General features: G+C 35.4%; 1 protein-coding gene across 2 annotated transcripts in view; it reads right to left on the reverse strand.

The window, feature by feature from the left end:
• Window positions 1-21,581, reverse strand: part of Kcnh8 (potassium voltage-gated channel subfamily H member 8) — a 347,961-nt gene that overhangs the window by 11,799 nt on the left and 314,581 nt on the right. For both annotated transcript variants that reach the window (XM_004864270.3, XM_087182236.1), the window contains exons 12-15: window positions 16,943-16,981; window positions 11,321-11,676; window positions 9,926-10,032; window positions 7,326-7,402 (exon numbers count right to left, since the gene is read on the reverse strand). In XM_004864270.3, coding sequence (XP_004864327.1) covers window positions 7,326-7,402; window positions 9,926-10,032; window positions 11,321-11,676; window positions 16,943-16,981 — 579 coding nt within the window. The remainder of the gene's footprint in view (window positions 1-7,325; window positions 7,403-9,925; window positions 10,033-11,320; window positions 11,677-16,942; window positions 16,982-21,581) is intronic.

Here is a 21,581-nt window from a genome sequence, read left to right on the forward strand (position 1 = left end):
AAGCAAGAGTCAACAAATGGGATTACATCAAAGTAAAAACTTTCTGTACAGCAAGGGAAACAACCAGCAGAATGAAAAAGCAGATAGTATGGAAGAAAATCTTTGTCAGTTACTCTTCTGACAAAGGATTAATATCTGAAATACATGAAGAACTGGAAAAACTGAACACCAAAAAACCAAGACAAAGCAAAGCAAAATGAAACAAAACAAACCAAATAGCTTAATCATTAAATGGGCAAATGAATAGACATTTCTCTAAAGAAGAGCCATAAATGACCAATAAGTAAATGAAAAAATGTTTAGCATCTTTATACCCCAGTCACAATGGCTATCGTTAAGGACACAAAAAACAATAAATACTAGTGAGGACATGGAAGTGAATTGGGGTAGGGGAAGGAACCCTCTGACACTGCTGGTGGACATGTAAATTAGCAGACCCACTATGGAAATCAGTATGGAGATTTCTCCAACTGAAAATAGGAATTCCATTTGACCCTATATCATTCCTTGGTATACACCTGAAGGAATTAAATTCAGCATATTATAAGGATACCTGCATGCTCATGTTAATTGAGGGATAATTTATAATACTAACAATGTGGAACCAGCCTAGGTGCCCATCAGTGAATCAATGAACTATATATATATATAGTTTTCTATATATATATAATATATAAATATAAAAATATTTCATTATATATCACTGATCTGTATATAAATCTATAGATCAGTGATATATATATATATATCAAGAGAGAGAGAAAAGAGAGAGAAAGTATTATTCAGCTGTAGAGAACATTATGTCATTTGTTGAAAACTGGATGGATCACCATATTAAGTAATAAAAGACAGGGTCAGAATGACATACATTTTCCCTAATATGTGGAATATAGAAAAAAAGAAATGTCATTACAGTAGAAGAGAAACTTTTACTAGGCAGTAGAAAGGGAATAAAGAGAGGGGGGAAGATGTGTAAGGGAAGGTAATGGAGGGTAATATCAATATAGGTTAATATAAATAAGTGAAAATATTACATTAAAAATCCAATAGTTTAAGTTAAGAAGCATTAATAAAATATATTTAAAAAAAGAAAAAGAAGAACACTGATGGGTATGCTGGTACATGTATGGAAAATTCAACAAGATCCTGTCTCAAAAAATAACGGGGCTGGGGAATGTAGTGTAGTTCAATGGTGAAGCATTCTTGGGTTTGATTCCAAATGACACACAGACACACACAAAAAACTAGAAATAGTCAACAAGTTTAACAAAGTTGCTAGATACAGATGATTATGCAAAAATCAATTGTATTTTTGGACAATAGCAATGAACATAATCCAAAGTGAAAGTAAGAAAATAATTTTATTTAACAGCATAAGAATAATAGAATACATAGGAATAAATTTAAAAAGGAAGGTACAAAGTTGTATGCTGAAATTGCAACATATTGCTAGATGAAGTAAAAGCAAATCTAAATAAGTGGGGGAAAAAAAATCCCACATTCATCCATCAGCAGATTTCCTATTGTGAAGGCGATAATATTTCTCAAAATGTTCTACAGTCATTATGTTCACAGTCAGAATCTCAGCTATCTTTATTCCTAAAATATATAAGATGCTTCTAAAATTCATATGGGGCCCAGAATAATCAAGGCAATCTTGAAACAGATGAATAATGATAGAGGAACCACATTTACCCATTTCAAAACTTACTACAGAGCTGTAGTCATCAAGATAGCACAGTACTTACATGCAGATAGAAATAGATCAATAGGGTAGTGTTAAGAGTTCAGAAAATAAACCTTCATATTTATGGTTACTTGATTTCTGAAGAGGGTTAAGGCCATTCAGTGAGGAATGCAGAATGCTTTTAATCAACGGTTTGGTGGCAACTGGATATATATTGACACACAAAACTCAAACAAGATTGGACCCAATCTCATACCATATATAAAAGTCAATCAAAGACTTATAAATATCTTAGAAGAAAGTACAGAAATAAATCTTTATGCTCTTAGGATAGGTGATAGTTTCTTACATATGATCCTAAAAGCATAAGGAACAAAAGAAAGGATAGATAAATTGCAGATTAGCATAACTAACATTTTGGTGCTTCAGTGGATGCCATTCAGAAAGTTAAATGGTAATCTATGGAATGAGAGAAGAAAATTGTAAATTGTGTATTTGATAAGGGCCTTTTGTCTAGAATATGTCAAGAACTCTTATGAGTCAACAATAAAATGACAACTCAATTTCAAAGTGAGAGAAGGATCCGAATGAACAGTTCTATGAAGAAGATAATAACATGTGAGAAAAAGTGCTCAATATTAGTGGTTACAGGAAGGTGCAAACGAAGACCAGTATGAAATCTTTCATATACACTAGTATCACTATAGTTTTAAAGTCAGATAATAATACATGCAAATGGTTGGAAAGGAATTGTAGAACTTAGAACCATCCCATGGTGCTCCCTGGAATGGAAAATGTTAGCATTATTTTGGACAACAGTATGGCAGTTCTTCAAATGTTTAAACACAGACTTGCCATATGATCCAACAATTCCATTTCTGGGTGTACACCCAAGAGAAATGAAAACATATGTCTGTACTAAAAGTTGTACATGAATGCTTGTAGCAGCATTACTCATATTAGCTAAAAGTGGTAACACTCTACGTGTCCATCAGCTGGTGAATAGATACACAACATATGGTATATTCGTGCATTGGAATATTGTTTGGCAATAAAAAGGACTGAAGTACTGCTATATGTCACTACACGTTGAACCTAGAAAACATTATGCTAAGCAAAGAAACAAACAGAAAAAGACAATAGCCACAAAAGACTGCATGTTGATGAGTCCATTGATATGAAATGCCCACCACAGGTAAATCTATAAATATAGAATGTAGATTAATGGTTGTCTAGGGCTGGGGAGAGGAGAGCTGAGGTGTAAGAGGTAATGGCTGTGTGGTATGGGGTTTCTTTGAGGGTGATGAAGTATGCTACATTTTATTATGTTGATGAATGCACAGTTTGTGAGTATACTAAGAGCCATCAAATGTTATACTTTAAAAAAATAAATTTTATGGTATGTTAATTATATGAAATAAAATTATTTTTTTAAAAAAGTTAAGTAGCATGGAAAGCCAGACTACACTTTAAAAAACCATTATAAGTAGTTATCATCCTGCAAAGCTCATTTCCACTCAGACATGTTACATATTTCATTCTCTTTACTATATATTTAAGATAGCCTATTGCTCCTTCATGTACAAGCGAAATAAAATCCTAAAACATGACAACTGGAGCATTCAAATCGAAGAACATTTTGGTGAGCAGGAATGGATTAAGAAGCTACCTTCATTCTCACATTTTAACAGTGTAGTTTGATTCTGCTTATATTTCTGTTAAGCTTGGCAGTTTTATTCCTTTGTAGTTTTATCATGGTTAAGCATTTTTAAACTGGCATACTGTGTCTATTTCTCTTAAGTCTGTAAGTCCCACAGCATAAACATTTTTAAGTTAATATAGTGATTCTTTTACATCAGACTATTAAAGCTAAACTATAATTACTGCATTATAAACAATGTGTCATATAATTTTCTGTTCAAATTTCATACAGAGTGAGTCTACATAGCAAAAAGAGAAGTTTCTCAGGTAAAAGTAGTCATTTTTATAAAATGTATTCTTTTTTTAAAAAAATTTTTAATACTGTGGATTGAACCCAGTGCCTTCAAACTGAGCTGCAATTTTAACTCTTTTATTTTGAGGCAGGATGTTGGTAAGTCACTGAATTGCCCAAGCTGGGCTCAAATTTGCAATGTACAGGCATGTACCACCACACCAGCTTCAAATATATTCTTATCTTCACTCATTTTTCAATTTATTCCATAAACAGTGACTACTCATTTTCCATTTTTTTCTGTACTGCACACTGATATGTATTAAGAAGGTACTTATATGAGAACCACTCTGCTTAACTGAATTATAACCTTGTAAGAGAAAGGCATCAAGATTTATTATTCATTTATTAAGGGAAGCCATCACGCTTTGCATATGGCATTCACGTATGCTTTACATATGGTATTAAGTCCCCACAACCATTTATTATAGATTTTATTGCCAGTTAATAAAAGAAAACACAAGTTTAGGAAAGGCATGTACCTTGTTGAAGTAACAGAATAAAGATCTGAATATTTGACTCCCTCCACAACTACTTCCCTTTTTCCCGGTAGTGTGTTTATACCTTGCTCCTCCTGGGGTAGAGCACTTTCCCTTCGTGGCCTCCTCACAGTATCTTTCTGGGTCAAGCTGATTTCAGAAATGAGAGCACACTCTAGCCCTTACCTACAAACCTTTTCAGAAATGGAGCATTTGACTTACACAGCCCATTACCCCCACGGTGATTTTTTGTTGTTATTTTCAAAGAATTTCCTTAGAGTAGCACACTTATTCCATTGCAAAGCAATGGCAATGTTGTCCAAAGAGTGCTAATATTAGTAGCTGCCCTACATCTTTTAAACTCTCTTAACTGTGCTGTGAATGTAGGTTGTTGCCAACATTATTCCTTTTCTCACTTTTTGTACTTAGCCAAACAATTGTGATTATGAAATCTACATATTGATGAAAAATTTGTTTATACCTTAAATCTTTAAGAAAATACCAGAACAAGGATTCTGCAATGGTCTCACACTTCACACAACACCTCACAGTTTGCACAACATGCCTCACATAGTTTTGGGCTTGTCTCTCTTGTGATACTGTCACTGTCATGCAGTATATCCCACATTTATTGATTCTTTTCTTGTTGCTACTCACCAAAGAATAGAATAAACAATCGATAAAGCAATCAACTGATCATATGTGTGAGAACTAGGAAATAGGCAAAATAAAAAATTAAGTTTGAGCTTAAAGTATTTTTTTCTGTATAAACATTACAAGAAATGTGAAAAAAAAAAAAAGAGATTCTGAGTGGTAGTTTTAGAGTTTGAAGCCAATCTGTATTTTTACTCAGGTTTCATGGACTTTAATGTCCTACTCAAAGCATTAAGACTGTATAAATAATATGTATAGAATAAGAATTTTCTGTTTAAGCTTCAAGAAACTTAGCTTGAAGAAATCAGATATTTTGCTATAAGAGAAATTCATTTTTAGAAGATACTTAGACCATTGACATTATATCTTGGCCTTTTTATTTCAAAGTATGACTAGAGAAAAATATGTCCTCCATCTACAAAAGCAATCACAAACACAAAATCATACTGGAGAAATACTTTATTTTTCAAGTAATTATTTGTTTTAACAGCTCTACCATGTCTCACTTTGACAAAGGAAAATAATGCAGTGTGCAGATCTATAGCCCTAACTTGGAAAATTTATCCACACTCTAAAAGGTGAAGATATAAACACTTTTTTTTTCCCCAGAAGAATCACTATCTCTATTATTTGAGCTAAGAGATAGGTCAATCAGCTCTTAAAACCACTAAATGTTCTTCTTAAATGTAAGGGAAAGAATTCAAATGGTACTAATGGGTGGTTTATTTGAGAATAGTTCCTGAAAAGAAACTACTATTGAACACTAATGTCCAGTTCTCCAACGAGGCATTTGGAGAACTTTGCTTTGTTTTATAATGTATTTTTAGCAAGAGGTAATTTGGGTATTCTAGTCTTTGGGTAAGTCCTTGTGATTTGAGGACGTTCAGTATAGTTAGTGGACTATCTAATTTTTCCTTTTCTGTCTTGTTATTCTGTTTATTTGCTAGCAACAATCCCACTTCTAGAGAACATAGGTGCAGAAAGAGAGGTGGCAGTTAAACATATATCCTCACAATCTGCAAGAAATACAAGATTAAGAGAAAACTGGATTTTACGACAAGCTGTGTAATCCTTCATTATTTCAAAAAATTAAAAGTTAAATGTCAGTATATAAATTTCCTTTGTAAAATCTGCATCAATACCAATCATTTTCTAAATATAATCATGGTTACATTTTCCCCCAAGTGGTCATCATATAATGTCAAATTTCAGTCCTAGAAAGGGATTCTATTACTCTGTTCCAGCTCACGTGCTCTTGCCAAGATCTACCCTGAAGGTCACCAAAATCAGTCCCAGGTCTTCCTGCATCTTCCTCCTAAGGAATCTTCCTATCCCTTTTGCAGTTAGGCCTGTAGCCTTGACTCTACTTCTTCCTTGTTTTTTGGTAGAAAGATTTTGAGCTGTCCTTCATAGTCTCAGAGAGGACCGCACCGGATAAAACCTATCACCTACAAGCTTAACTACCCATTAACATACCCTTATTTATTGCCTTCAACCTCTATTATGCTGTACTCTGCTCCATGCATACTGGATCACTTCCCAAACAAATATCTGCATTTAAACTGTCTCAGAAACTGTTTTTATTTTTGTTTTTAAGAGAAAAAAACTAAAATTAAGGCAATAATCAAGAAATTCCTTTATTTCTCTGTTCATATTAAGTGGGTAGAAAAGGTAAATTTTATTGTAATAGTAGACAAATGGTAGACAAGAAGTAGACAAATAGTTGCCTGGGGCTGGATGTAGGAATAGGGATTAAGTGTAAATTTGTATGAATGATATTACTGGGAGTATAAAACATTTAAAAAAATGTTTTCTGGTGATGGTTTAATCACTCAATAAAACTGCTCACACTCATTAAATTATACTTAAAATGAATCATTAGTAATGTTGTTATTAACTTATTTTTTATTAGTGCATGTTTGTAATACAGAAGAGTGATGTTTATTTTGGGGAATTGGTACATGTATATAACATATCTTGATGACTTTCAATCCTTTTAACATCCCTTCTTTTAACTTTCAATTCCTTTTAACATCCTCCTGATCCCTTTACACATCTTTTTGAATCCAATCTTCTTGTTTCCTATACTCTCTCCTTTAGTTTATTTGCATTTTTCTGTGAACTAATGATCTTGCTTTAAGTCACTTAAAATCAAAGAACACAAAAATTGGAAAAGCACCAACTAAAATCTCAATGTATTTATGATATTATAATTATATCTTATTTAGTGCTTTCATGTTAAGTGACTTATCTAAATTATCTCATTTACTTTCACAGTGGACCCAAAGGGGAGCATTATTATTTTCTCCTTCTTATACATAGGGACATGGAGCTGGAGGGCAAGTGATTTGTTACAGGTCTTGTAACTCACTGGAAGGCTGAGTAGAGGTTCACCTTCAGTGGGCTAATGGGGAAGCACATGGTTCTAACTTCTATCTCCTACTGCTTCTGGTGGTAACTGGGATTTATGTCTCCTCTCACCACACCAGCATGACCAGATAGACTTCCATACCTCACTGTTGAGTTTGTTTATCTGCTGCTTGGTCTCCTCTGCTTTGATGAAGAGAACAGCAGTTCCAATCTCTGGATCTGAAAAGTGACACACACAGAATAAGCTGTTTAGGAATAAACTTTATAGTTGAGAACCAGGGCAATTGAAATATGAAAGGAAGCTTGGGCTATCACCTTTTACCTTTCATAATGTCTATGCATTGTAGTTCTGTCTTCCTAGGATCAGACAAGCTTCACGTATTTTTCTGGATGATGCTGATATACTCTTTGGAACCAGGCACACATCATGATGGTGACTCTGATTGGATTAGCCATGGCAAGTCTCCCATTCCCCTGAATACAATCACTACCATGTACTAAGATCACATATTTTTTTCCCCTCTGACCATTCTCTAAAATTGCTAAGACAGTCAGTACCCATGCCACAGAAAAAGGATGTTCTTTTCTTTTTCTCTTTCCTTTCTAAACATCAGTTCCTGTACCCATCAGAACATTTTCTCTAAATCTATTTCATCTACTGCATGTTTCCTGTTTCCTCCTGTGTCACTCTAAAAGGTAATTTCTCCCATTTCCTAGTTTTCTCTTCTCTACTTTTTTTCTCTACCTTATTCTCCCAAGTGCATTTATTTCTGTCCAGGACAAAAAGTGCTGATGAATCAGTGTTAGCTGGAGTGGAAAAGATTTGATAGAATCAATTTCTCTCTTTTTTTCGTCTCTAATCATACTAATCCTCATCAATTTTGAGTAGCAAACTTACTGGGGGTGGGACAGTCACTCAGAACAGTCCAAAGCAGAGTAATAAAATCTTGTGTTGCAGAGGTATTTTGCAGAGATAATCCATTCATTCAACAAATCATTGCAGGTTATATACAATAGGCCAACATTTCTTTATAGGAGACATCAATAAATACAGAAAATATAATTGACCCTTATAGATCTTAGAATCTGGCAAGGAACAAGGATACTTAAATGTACCTGTGCAATAAGTTTGCATTTCAAACTCAAAGCAATAGGAAAGCCTTTAAGGGTTTTAAGCATAGCAGTAGAGTATATCAAATATATTTGTTTTTTGAAAACATTCACCATGCATGGAATACAGCATAAGACCAGAAAAGAGACTTTGGTAGCAACGGAAGTTAAAAATGGAATGGATGTGGTTAAGAAAAGAGTGGCGGCAGTAAGGACAGAAACTTGGCAGTTTGGAGAACTGAGATATTTAGGAGACAGAATAAAGAACTGTTGTTGCTTGAATGGATGGGTATAGGATAGGATGGGATAGGGGAAAGGAGGAAGTTAAGAGGGTTGTGGAATTAGAAATCCATGTACGGATATGGTGAGGTTCTGTGCATTGTTTTCAGGTGAGCTAAAAAGAAAAACTTGCTGTTGAGAGCCCCCACTGGCTTTCCATGCAAATATACCAGTTTGACTATGACAGGATTTCTTTGACTTTTTCCCTAAGCACAGTAATATCAATATTCAATTGAATTAATGAACCAAGATTGCATCCCTTCTCCTCTTCTACCCTTTTCCCCTTTCTAGGCTCCAAGAAATCTCTCAAGGACACTTCAGTTTCCTGAAGGTGACAGGTGATAGAAAGATTATTGACTGAGATGAAATACTGGTGTGCTATCAAACAGACCCCCTTCCCCCTGGTTCAGATTGTAAATTCAAATGTCTTTCTTCAGCTTGGTTTTTTTCATATTGTGATTTGCTAATTAGCACAGGATCTTTACACAAGGATCCCAAAATTTGGTAGATGGCAAAAGAAAGTGAGCAGAGAATTTCTGGTTTTGTATTGGGTAGCTTGCTGGTAATTGTTTTGTGTTAGCTATGCTTATTTAATACTTGTTCATTATTCTCTCTTTTTTTTTTTTGGTAGTGGGGATAGAACTCGGGACCTTGTGCTTGCAAGGCAGGTGGCGAAACCACTGAGCTAAATCCCCAGCCCCATTATTCTCTTTTTATCAAATATAAATGTGTCTTCTTTAAAGTTTGTCAATTCTGGCCTTAATCATGTTGACAGATTCCTTTTTTATAGGCCATAAAATCAAGATTGAGTGGGAGAGAGAGAGGGTCCTGGGCTTGGATTTGGGGATTCTACATTAGTTTGTTATCATTAGGGATAATGTTTCATGTAGTTCTCTATCACTGTCAACATGCTAACGTCATTCTGAAGTTGTTTATCCTTGGACAAACTGCAAGCTCATGACCTCTCACCAAATAAATTGATTAGATATAGTTATTGTTCCTACAGGGCACAATCAATGAGGCATTTCCTTTAGATAATAATTTTGAGAATTAGTCTTAATTTAAAATAGGAAATCATGGGCACTATCTGATGAATAGATGTAATTTGAGACTCCTGCTATAATATTTATCTTGTTTGCTAAATGGGAAGGCACATAGCCTGGACAGAGGAACAAATAATTTCTTAATAATTTGGAAGTGGCACAGACCCAAGTCAAATTATTCAACAGCATTGGTAGAGTTCTATTACTGGAAGAAAATTCCAAGAACAATGAAGTGAAAAAGAATCTGCCAAAATTAATATTGCAAGTTCAAAAGAAATATCACATCAAGATAGAAGACTAAAAAACTTACCTCCAAGGGGAGGGGAAACTCTAGGTTCTGGCCTCATTCGTTCAGAGCCAAAATCAAAAGTCTGACTTTCTTCACTGCTATTTCCATCCTCAATTCCATCAACAATTCTATTTAAAAGAAAGGCGATCAGTTGGTTGTGCACTTATATTCATAAGTTCTTGTTATCTCTAGAAGACTTTAAAATATTTCTACTCAATTTCTAATACTTATATTAAATTTTATTACTAATAAAATAAATTCCCTTTTAAAAACTAATTCTTCAAAACTCAAAGTCCATTTTATAATTACGGCACATCTTAATTTACACTAACAACATTTCAGGCACTCGATAGTCACTTAAGCCAAATGGTTACCATATAGGATAGCACAGTTCTACTAAAAAAATACAAAATAAAGTCAACTGTAAGTTACCACTATTGTCAACATTTTGGCATATATCCTCAAAATCTTTCTGTGTGTAAAGAAAAATATACTTTTTATAAATAAATGCAGGCTCATATTATATATAATACTTTCTTTGGATATCTGCTATATTCTCCCTGTATTTAAATAGTATTTTTAATTTTACTGAAAATTTAAGAACCAGAAGAATTACACACTGTTTTCAATTTAACCATTTCCAATTGAATCTCTGAATATTTAATATTCACTTACTTTTCAATAAATCTGCTTTGCTTACTTTGTTCCTAAATATTCTCTCTTAATGGATAATTTGTGTTCTTCAAGTGAATCATTATATTGGAAATATCACTTGATTTATGAGTAGAAAAACAAATTTGGGTCTAGCTTTCAGTATTTAATATCTATGACATATTAGTTTATAACATAGAGATAATTCTAAATTTCCTTTAGAAATTTCTAAAAATTAGAATTTAGAATTTCTAAATTTTTAAGTAAAACTGGTGCCTATTGAAGAGACAAGGAGTAAAACTAAGCTTCAACTTTTCAAAATAACGAGGCAAATAGAATAGAAAGTAAAACTCAGGTCCTCATTTATTTCATAATTTCAGCTTGTTGCTCTCTAAAACTTTTGGTAAGATGAGGCATTAAGAGAATAACATTGATGGACTTTATTCTATCTCTTTTACTTTCATTATAAGTTTAAATTATAAAATCACAATGTAGAAAAGTACAGTTAATAAGTAGAGCTAAAGGGAGGAGGAAAGGAATGAATCCTTTTGAAAATATTGTTAAAAACTATTTGTTCTCATACCATTCACACATCTGCCCAAATACTCAAAATGTTGCATACAAAATGCAGGAAAGCCAAAGAATTCAGGCTGTGAACTTGTGTAGTTGAAAGACCCCCCAAAGGCTGTGTAATTTACCAGCCATTTACTAGTCTAGTTATTAAAGCCACTTTCACCTGAGGAGTTAGATTATGGAAACTCTTACCTCGGACTGAGGTCTGGGGGACCAGAACTATTCAAAATGGAAAGTTGCAATTTCAAGTTCTTCTCTTTTCTTTTGTTGTGATTAGGAGGGTCAGTCTCCTGCTTGGTTTTGGGGGAGTTTGAACTGGAGACTCTGATAGGTGAGTGAAATGGCACTGTTCCTGAAGCCAGCTGCTTTAAGCTTAAGCCTAGGTAGGTTTTATTATTTCCAACCTTCTTGCTGCGTGAGGAGGTGGATCTTCTTGTGTAGATGGGAGAGAGTGAAGCTGTTTCCTCTTCTTCCCCCTCCTCCTCTTCCTCGTCTTCTACAATGGATGGGAGTCTCTTGTTGATGCTGCCATTTCCCTTGGGCTCTGACTAAATCAGAGGATAAGAAAGATTAGTATAGATTGCAATTCTTCTGAAGAGGTACATCATTTATGCTGGAGGTCCCATGGAACAAAGTCAAATTCCTTAGAGAATATCATTGAAACTGAAGGCTTCACAGGTTTTGCTATTACTTTTTCAGGTGATGAAATGTCTCTCACTTCTGATCTGAAGGTTCACTCTCTCTATCTTCCTTATTTTAGCCCCCAACCTTTCACTCTATCTTTCAAACTGTCCCAGTGGGGAAGCTGTGCGAAAGGTACATTTTAGAAGGTTTGCATATAGATTTTAGTCAGCTAGTCACACGTAATATATGATGGTATGTTCTTAAGAATAAAGAAATTTTCAATTCCAAGGGAGGGTTTTGGGCTTTGGTCTTTAAAATTCCAGTATCTTTAGTGGAACTTTATAAAATAGAAGTCATCCAGCAAAATCATATTACCCTTTAAGAGTAAAAGTCTTTTCTATTTTGGATCACATTGGTGGAGAAAAATATGAAGCATTCTCAGCTACTCTGGTCCTTACTCTCCTTGTTCTCACAAGTCTCTAACAGGAAATAGAGCAAACTACCTGGTCTGCTCCCCTGAATAGCCTTGGGAAAGGAAGAAAAAAACAAGCTTTGCCAAAACCCATTCTAGGAACCACTGGAACAAGGTCATTCAATATTGTAAGCTAAGGAGAAAGAAAGAAGATGGGAAAAGACAGTTGAAGTGCTGATGGAGAAGCAGGGAAAAGAAGGTAGCAAAAACTGACTTAGTGCTCTGAACAAATTCACTGTAATGATCTTTCTTGCTTTGCTTCAGACTTGGCTTCTCTGGGGATGATCAGATGTCAATTCACTGAGAAAGGCTGATTCATTTTTCTGTGCCTCAGTGTTTTAAAGATATAATCACCTATACCTGCTTATTAATAATTTATAATACAAATGAGATTAAATCTGAAAATTCCTAAGATTATTATTTTTAAATCTCTTCAGTTGTCATGGTTATGACTTCAATGAGCAGCTGGTTCATTGGTGTATTTCCATTTTGCTATAATAGTTGTAATGATGGATATAGCAAAAAATTATATTTACTCATAGGCAATATTTCATTCAATTTAGGCTATAGCTGATAAGTGAAATGAATAGTTTACTCATAAATTTTTTGTATATATTTTAATGGCCCAAAATTTCTGAATCAAGTGGTGTTCCTAGATTCTTCAGCTAGATAATGATTGTTTTAATTAGTGGTGAAGCCGTAAGTTCTTTATTGAGATAGCTTGGTGTTGCTTTTATTTGTTTGTTTTGTCCCCCCCATGTGAGAGTTAACTGATTGTGTCAACTTGAGTAAGAAATGCCCAACTGAATTGGATCAGCATAGTTCTAGGTGTGGCTGAAGACAGAAGATCCACCCAGGGTGTAAGTGGCACCAACCAATAGGCTTGTCATCTGAATGTTGTACAGGGGAAATGAGGAAGGAAAGCTCACTTCTGTGATGCTTCAGTCTTCACCTTCACCTTGAACATCATCTCCTGGCTTCCAGCACAGACTCTTCAGCCTCCAGTACAGACCTTTCAGCCTTCTATTACAGACCCTTCAGCCTCCTGATATGGACTTGCACGGGACACTACAGTGAGCTCCAGGCCTTTGGCTGAATTTTTTGGATCTCCAGTACATAGACAGGCCTTTTGTACTTTTCCACACCTGACTCTGCAGCCATTGTAGGCCTATCTTGTAAATTCTTATATATTTGTATACCTTGCATTAAATCTGTTTCTCTAGTAAGCACTGACTGATACATCCTGGCATTTAAAACTGTATTTTAATAGAAATTGGACCCACATAGAATTTCAGGGGAACATTTGTATAATAGGTCCATGGAATAGAAAAATTAGCTAAGTTAGGTAAAGACACAACAGGGCAAACTTACCAAAGAAATGAAAAACAATGAATACATGTTCTACTTAGATTTCTGTCCATGTTTACATTGACATTTTAATAATTTTATTTTATTTTAATTTAATTTTTTTTTGGTTCCAGGGATCGGACTCAGGACCTTGCACTTGCGAGACAGGTGGCAGCACCACTGAGCTAAATCCTCACCCCAATCATTTTATTTTTTAAAGTAGTCTCCATTGGCTCTCATAGAATCCTTCAACTAATAACCTATCCAATGTTTGTACTTCTACAAGATTAAGTTTCGTACTTCCATTTTGTCAAGGAGATTTGGTGCCTTGGACAAGTTGCTTAGAAACTGACTCTCATAATCAAGGCAACAGACATGACTTATACAAAGAATTAAATGTCCCACCTACTATTACTGCATACAGGACCTATTTTATTGTATGATTGGACATCCAGCCCATAATTCTTTCTATGCAGGAGTGCCAGTTACTTTTTTCAGGCCATTTGTAGAGAAAAACCTACCTCCCTTGTGTAAATGGATTCATCTGTTGTACATTGCCATAAAATTCAGCGATAGATTTCTTCCTTGTCTTCTGATTTATCTCTTCATTTTGCCCCTGGAAAATGCTTTTTTGAAGGCAATGTGGTTTTTATAGGTAGAGGAATCTCATATCTGGCTCATAATATTTTGTTAGGGTAGCCACTTCAAACTCACATATGTCTAGTCTAACCTTTCTTGACTAGAGAAACAGCAGAACAAAATCTTGTGGTTGAATTCATGGACTTTCAGTTACACAATCCTAGAAATCTGTACTAGCTGTAAGTGACATATTTGATAACCTCTTAGGCACTATAATTATTAAAAGTTCTGGTTTTCTTTCCTATTCATTAAGAATGGTGTGCGGAAATATTAGCTGCTAGGTAATGGAAATTAAGCACTTAATGAAGGACCCTTGTTAGCAAGACAGACTCCATATTGCTGCTTGACCCACCTGCCTGCCCTTTAGATGAACTCAGAAGGAGGAAGCTTAGAAACCTCCTCCCCTGACTCTCTAAGGGGAATAATACTAGAAATAACAATCAACTATTGTTTTACAAATGTTCTAACAGCAGGACGTTCCGCTTCTGTACCTTTTGCTTGCTTTGCTAGTTCTATCCCATAGAGGGGCCTAGAAACTGTCGCCCTCAAAGGTGTATAAAACATGTTTGTCAACCCCCAGTTGAGGCTGGAGTCCTATGCTCAGCTCGGGTCCCGGCTGGAAATAAACTCCTGTGTGGATTTAATATCGGTCTCTGGTTGGTTCTCTCTCACTGGGTGCAACACTTAGCAATCAATATACAAAGAGCATATTGAATAAGCACTTGTTTATGCAATGATGATGATCAAGAAAAAGTTGGAAACAACAGTTATATCAGGGGAGATGATGGTTGCCTCTTTTCATGCGATATTTCCTTCTTTTTTAGTAGAATTATTAGTAATGTACTCTGCCAAAAATCACATTTCTCCCTTTGCCACTTGCTTAGGCCATGAGGCTAAGTTCTGGGACATAATTTAAGAAACTTTTAGAAAGGCTACTAGAAACATGGGATATTCTATCTCACCTTTTCATATTTCTTTGACTTGTAGTCTGGAATATGGGTAAATGGATGGCTATCCAACAACTACCTAGGAAAGTGAGGAGATCTTGAAGAAGGAAACCATATATTGAGGGTGATGAAGCAGAAAGAAGAAACTCAGGGATCCTATTGACACACCAAAGTTGTTTATTTGTTTTCTGGACTTGTTAGTAGAGAGAAATAAACATCTATTGTTTTGAAGTCCTTGTTATTGTAGTGATTTTAACAATAAAAGTGACCTCAGCCTAAATTATACAGAACATGTTTTTGAAAGTTAAAATTGTTGTGTTATTGGGAGGGCTTTTCATCTTTGTAGTTTCATGAAAGGGTGAGAAAAAAAGGCCAAATTTCACTTCATAAGCAAAGGAATATAAAAGGTTTGGGGAAAAGTCAGCACTGCTATGAGGAAAAGCTATTTGGGGAGAAGAAGTGAAACATAAAGATCATTTTGCTTTTCGATGAAGAGGGATTTTGTGGAGGTGAAACACAGCTAGTTCCAGAGAAAAACTTGCTGGAAAACACAGAGATATTCTAGGAGGTTTAAAGAATTTTCTCAATGTAATATTAAAAGTAAACACTATTTCCCCCTTCTCCTTTCAGTAAATTATCTTCATAATTTGTAATTTGATCTGTTTGTGTCCTCTGTGTGAAAGTTGTTGAGTTCTGCTTGAAAGAGGAGAACATTGAAGCAGAACTCAATATGCAACATGAAAAGGAGTTGTTCTTAGGCTTCCCTGTTATAAGATTATTATTAATAAAAGTCTAGCTAATAAATCTGACAAATCACTGTTTCAAAAGTATTCTATAAAAGTGGAGGGTACTTCAAAGTTGGGACTGTCATAAGAGTTAAACTACTTTCAGAACATCTCTATACCATATTTTTAGACATTATAGTTACTTGTGAAAAACTGGATTGCTATGTTTTGATCTAAAATGTTCTCCTCCCAAAGTCTCATGTGTTCAGAGCCGGGACTTTTGGAAGGTGATTGGATCATGGTGGTTCTATATTCATTAGTGGATTAATCCATTGATGAGTTTATAGTTGAATGTGCTATTAGGAAGTGGGGCCTAGTTGGAAGTGGTGGGTCATTAGAGGTTGCCTTTGGAGAGTCTATCTATCTATCTATCTATCTATCATCTATCGATCTATCAAAATCTTTTCTCTCTCTCTGTTTCCAGACACCGTGATGTGGGCAGCTTTCCTCTGCCATGCCCCTTTGCTATAAGGTTTCTGCCTTAAAGGAGGCTAACTATGGATTGAAACCTCAGAAACTGTAAGCCAAATAAACTTCTTTAAGTTAAAGGTATCAGGTATTTTGATCCAGCAACTCAAAGCTGACAAATGTTTACAAGAAAAATCTGGCTATCACTTTTTTTTTTTTTTTTTTGGTACCGGGGATTGAACTTGGGTCCTTGCGCTTGCAGGGCAGGCAGTGAAACCACTGAGCTAAATCCCCGGCCCATCACTTTTAAACAAAATGAAAGTATTTACAAAATCAATACCTCAGGACTTGACTGCTCTTGCCAGGTTCTGGTAACATACACAATATAAGAACAACTGTGAAATACTTTCAATAGAGATATGGATTTAAATACTTCTTTATACACCAACTCATGAAAGTCAGTTACCATATCTCTTATTGGGAAGTAAATTAGGAAAAGTAAAAAGTCCCTAAAATCCTGAAGGGGAAGACGAGTTTATTGGAAATCCTCCAGATTTTAGATAAATAATTCTCTTTTTTAAAAAATCCATACCTGTGAGACTGTAGATTTGCTTGATAATCTTGATATCACCTAAAAGAAAAAACAGAAGTTTTAGCAATCATGTAAGTCTTTCTTGGTGACTTGGGACTGAATTAAAAGCAGGACACAGTACAAAGAGAAAAATTTTCAGGGAATATATGTTTGTGGAGGGCTATGCATCTACTTATGTAAGCTAAAGAAGAGAAAATACCTTCAGAAAGTTCTTGAAAACATCACCTCCGTTCTACCCTCTAGAACTTCTACTGGTCAGTGTGTGTAATGAAAAAAGAAGCACCAAGTTGAATGTCTACTACAAGACACTACACTCAGGGAATAATCATTACAATAGTGAACATTTTGGGTATATTTTCCATTTGATGCTTCATTCTCTCTCCTTTCGGTTTTTTTCTTCCTATTCCTCATTCCCACTTTTATGTTCTCTTGTCTTCCCTGATATTTTTTCCTTTAAGCTGTGTGAAAATTTATGTCTATGAAATCTTATTTAATCTCATTACTTTTTATTTATCCATCTTCTCTTCTTGCTTGAGTACTAGTGGGGGATGATATCTCCTTCGTGTCCCATTTCTTTTACTCATTATGATACTCTGGTGCACTAGGTTAAGTTTACTAGGGCTTGTGTATTTCTGTTTAATTGGATCTAAGATCCCATCAGTGGCAAAGCAGAAAAAAGTACTGCTAATCAACTGTGATATGCCATCAATTGCAAGACAATTTTCAGTTTTAGAGATGCTAAAATGTGGGGGGAAAAGTATATCTTAAAATCACTTAAACTTGGATCTCAGAATATATCTTATATAGCTTTAATATTGTGGTACTGTATTTACTGTATTAAATACATGCACTTTCCATGAACTACAAAGGAACTCTGAAAATCATGACATGTCCTAAAAACATACTTCTAGTATCATCCACAGACTTCCACATAAAACATACTTCTAGTATCATTTTGGCCTAATTATATTTCTTTCATTTTAATGTGGCATTACAAGCCATAAATTAACATAATTCTATTAAAACATAAAAACATGCATTTGAAAATGATCTGCCTAATAAACCATACATACATGGTAATTCTGTCAACCTCTCCTCAGTTTTTTCCTAGATGATTTGGGAAATAGATCTGTTATTATTTATACAAATAAGAGAGTCATTATTTCTGTGCAAATACATGTTTCATCAATGTTTAATTTTATCAAAGCAGTCAACCCATTCTACATCTGCTTAGTTGCCTAAATATGCATGAATCAGAAACATTTGAGACATGTTTTGTAATAATTTCCTAAACAGTGACAAATAAAACAGCTGAATAATTAAAAATGTGAAAAATGAAACAAAATTATGATGCTCTTGTTACTAACTGGTAGACATGAAAATGTGCTTAAAAATCTTTCAGTTACAGCTTCAATTAGAGAAACAACATCACAGTGAAATTCAGAGACCCTGAATACCTCCCAATTAGAGATGTCCTTAGAATGATGAAAGAGAGAGACAGTAGCCATATCACCTTCTGATCTGGCAGGGGTCCCAGCTTCCTCGCTTACTACTTCTATAAATTCTATCAAGCCGCCTAGTTCCAAGTTGTTTGCCACATCAGTGGTTTTCAAACATATATATCTGCACACGAATCACTTAATGATCTTTTTTTTTTTTGGTATCGGGGATCGAACTCGGGTCCTTGCGCATTGCGCAGCAGAAGGTGAAACCGCTGAGCTAAATCCCCAGCCCCTAGTGATCTTGTTAAAGTGTAGGTTCTGATGCAGGAGGTCTGGAATGGACCTGAGTCTGAGTTTCTAATACTGCCGGTCACAGAGCAAACTTTGAAGAGCAAGATCACATAACTAACATCTATCTAGTCAATATCATCCTATCACCTACCAATTGTTATGATGTGACAAGCACCCTGATAAATGTTTCCTAGGTATTATGTCCATTATTTTTTTTTTTTTTTTTTTTTTGGTACCAGGGATAGAACTCAGGACCTTGTGCTTGCAAGGCAGGAGCGGAGTCACTAAGCTAAATCCCCGGCCCTAAGTCCATTTATCTTGCTTGCAGTCCTATAAGTTATTTTTAATCTCCAGTTTGCTGAAGAGAAAACAAAGTCCTAGACTGACTTAAGTGTCTTTGCTCAAGGTTGAGAGGTAGGAAAATGAACACAGGTTGACTCTTTTGAGGACAAAATGTAATAATATTTTAAAAAATGACTGGCATGGACTATATTTTTATTCCTCTTGGTTTTTATTTTTTGCCTTTGATTGCCTCAGGCAATCCAATATCATCTTTTACCAAGCTCACTGATACGTAAGAGTCAAGTAGAATCAAGTAAACTTTATATGCATATATATATAATGCATAAAATATAATAAACTTAATATATATGATTAGTAATTTATAGAATATACACTATAAGTAAATAATTTTATTTTTATGTAGTATTAATTAGGTATGCTTAAAGAGAGTACCATAATATATTCATTCTGATAAGTAACACTTCCATTGGTGCAGATTCTGTGAAATGCAGGGAATATTTGTTAAATAGAAACCTAGGATTTTAAAGCTAAATGTGATTGAAGAGTGCTTGCCACAATGGTATACACACCTAGCAGATAAAAAAAATGTTGTGAGACGCTTTCTTTAAAAAATGAGATTCCAGTGTGTTAATTCTATTGAGTCTCTTTCAATTGGTTCTTAAGGTCAGAGTTTAAAGCAGAGAGTTAGTTCAGCTCCCCAACTTTTGAGATGTAGAAACTTTAGGATGACGAGATGATTTGATCACTTCAACCTCTACCAGAAACCTTGCATCTTCACTTCTAGTGCTCCTCACACAAAACCATGTTTTTCTCAGGCACTTCCTCTAATAGGTAGTGCTGTTACTTGGGCTGAAAGATTGTCACAGAGTGTATCCAGATGACCCCAAAAGCCTCATGCACTCATAGGTGGGCTTATCTGAGGTGACTGGATCTAGGGTGTTAGATACTAGGATTAAAGGTGTGTAATAACCAAAACGTTTTAGCATAGTTCTGGGTATGGATAATGGAAGCCCCACCTGGGGTGAGGGTGGCACCAATTAATAGGCTTATAGCCTGGATGGAATAGTATAAATAGATAGGGAAAGCAGGCTTACTTCTACTGCTTGCTGCTTCCTTGCCTTCTGCCTGCCCTGAACTGTTTCTCCTTTGTGATGCTGCTCTGTCATGGTGTCTTGTGTTGGAACCAGCTGATTATGGACTGAAACCTCTACAAATTGTGAGCTCAAATAAACTTTTCCTCCTTTAACTTGTGGGTGTTGGGTATTTTGTATTAGCAATGAGAAAAGTGACTAAGACAAAGATGAAATGCTTGCTCTGTTATAGAATTTAATCTGATACAGGGTTTGATAATTTCCATAAAGCAGACTCGTAAAATCCCATGAACACTGGATTACTCAAACACTGCTTTACACTTTTCAGGGTCATGAATCTTTCTGGAAATATGATGCATTATAGACATTCTCTTTCCAGGGGGAAAGGCAAATAATTCATGGGTACAACCTATGGATGGTAAATATCAATTAACACCATTTTGTTTTTCAAGAGAATTGAAAAATTTTGAAAGTTTTGAGAGCAGTCTTACCCAATTTTGAGTCCCTCCTACATGAGATTTTTACACATTTTAGACAAAAGAAAGAATTTCTGATTACAATGGGATTTTTTTTTAAAATTTTGAGTTATGGAAGTTGAGAAAATGTAGAGCAAGTAATGAGGAATGGTAATTATTGCAGCAATCTTGAGAGATACAAAGAGAGTTAAAGAAGAGTCAGCGTATTCAGAACTTAGAATTTTGCCTTTCAATCTGTCAGGTTAGGAGAAGAGAGGTATGCACAAAAAGATATCTTGGCACAAGGTTATCACAAAGGAAGGTTAGGCTTTGTAACCTTATATAGTGGGAAAGAAATGCACCCTCAGCATAGTGAGTTGGTTTAAGATGGTTTCATATAGGAGTCAAGCCACGATGGCTGCATAGAATTACCTTTCCCATGGCTCTGTGAAACAGAAGAATCAGGGCAGCAAAGGAGAAAGTATATTTCAAAGAGAGTGAAAGAGGAAGAACTCTGGGAATCAGCAAAGAACTGACAGGATCACTAAGCAGCACAGAGAACAGGAAAGGTTACTTAAGAGAAAAGCACAAAACATTTTATAACTTCAACCAGGCCTCCTGGACCAGGCTCTGGGAAACTGATGCTGCTTAAGGCATAATGAAAGTGGAGAGGTACAAATAACCCCAATAACAGCAGGCCAGCAGCCTGAACTGTAGGAGAAACTTAAGGTACTTACAAGTTTTGAATCCAATTCAGAGATTTGGTCTTAAAGTGACTTCTCTGCTCCAAAGAAGATATTCACTCTGGACCTCCTCCAAACCCTAGAGCTCAAATCTTCACAAGAGTCACAGGTAGATGCCATCTTGGCTTAAGGGCTGGCAAAAGAGCACTGGACCCTGGCAGAGGTCTTGGGTGGTTGAAAGCCTCTCTGAGTGAAAGACAGGGAGCCCCCTTGGTGTACTACCACTTTAGGACCAGTAACTGCCAGGGCCACAAGTCTGAGACCCACCTGTGCTCACTCAAATCATTGGAATTGAGGAGGATCTTCCTCCTCAG

Source organism: Heterocephalus glaber, unplaced genomic scaffold (assembly GCF_053883595.1).
Source record: "Heterocephalus glaber isolate CG9 unplaced genomic scaffold, H.glaber_assembly_v1.0 deba00001472, whole genome shotgun sequence".
Classification (NCBI taxonomy): Eukaryota; Metazoa; Chordata; class Mammalia; order Rodentia; family Bathyergidae; genus Heterocephalus; species Heterocephalus glaber.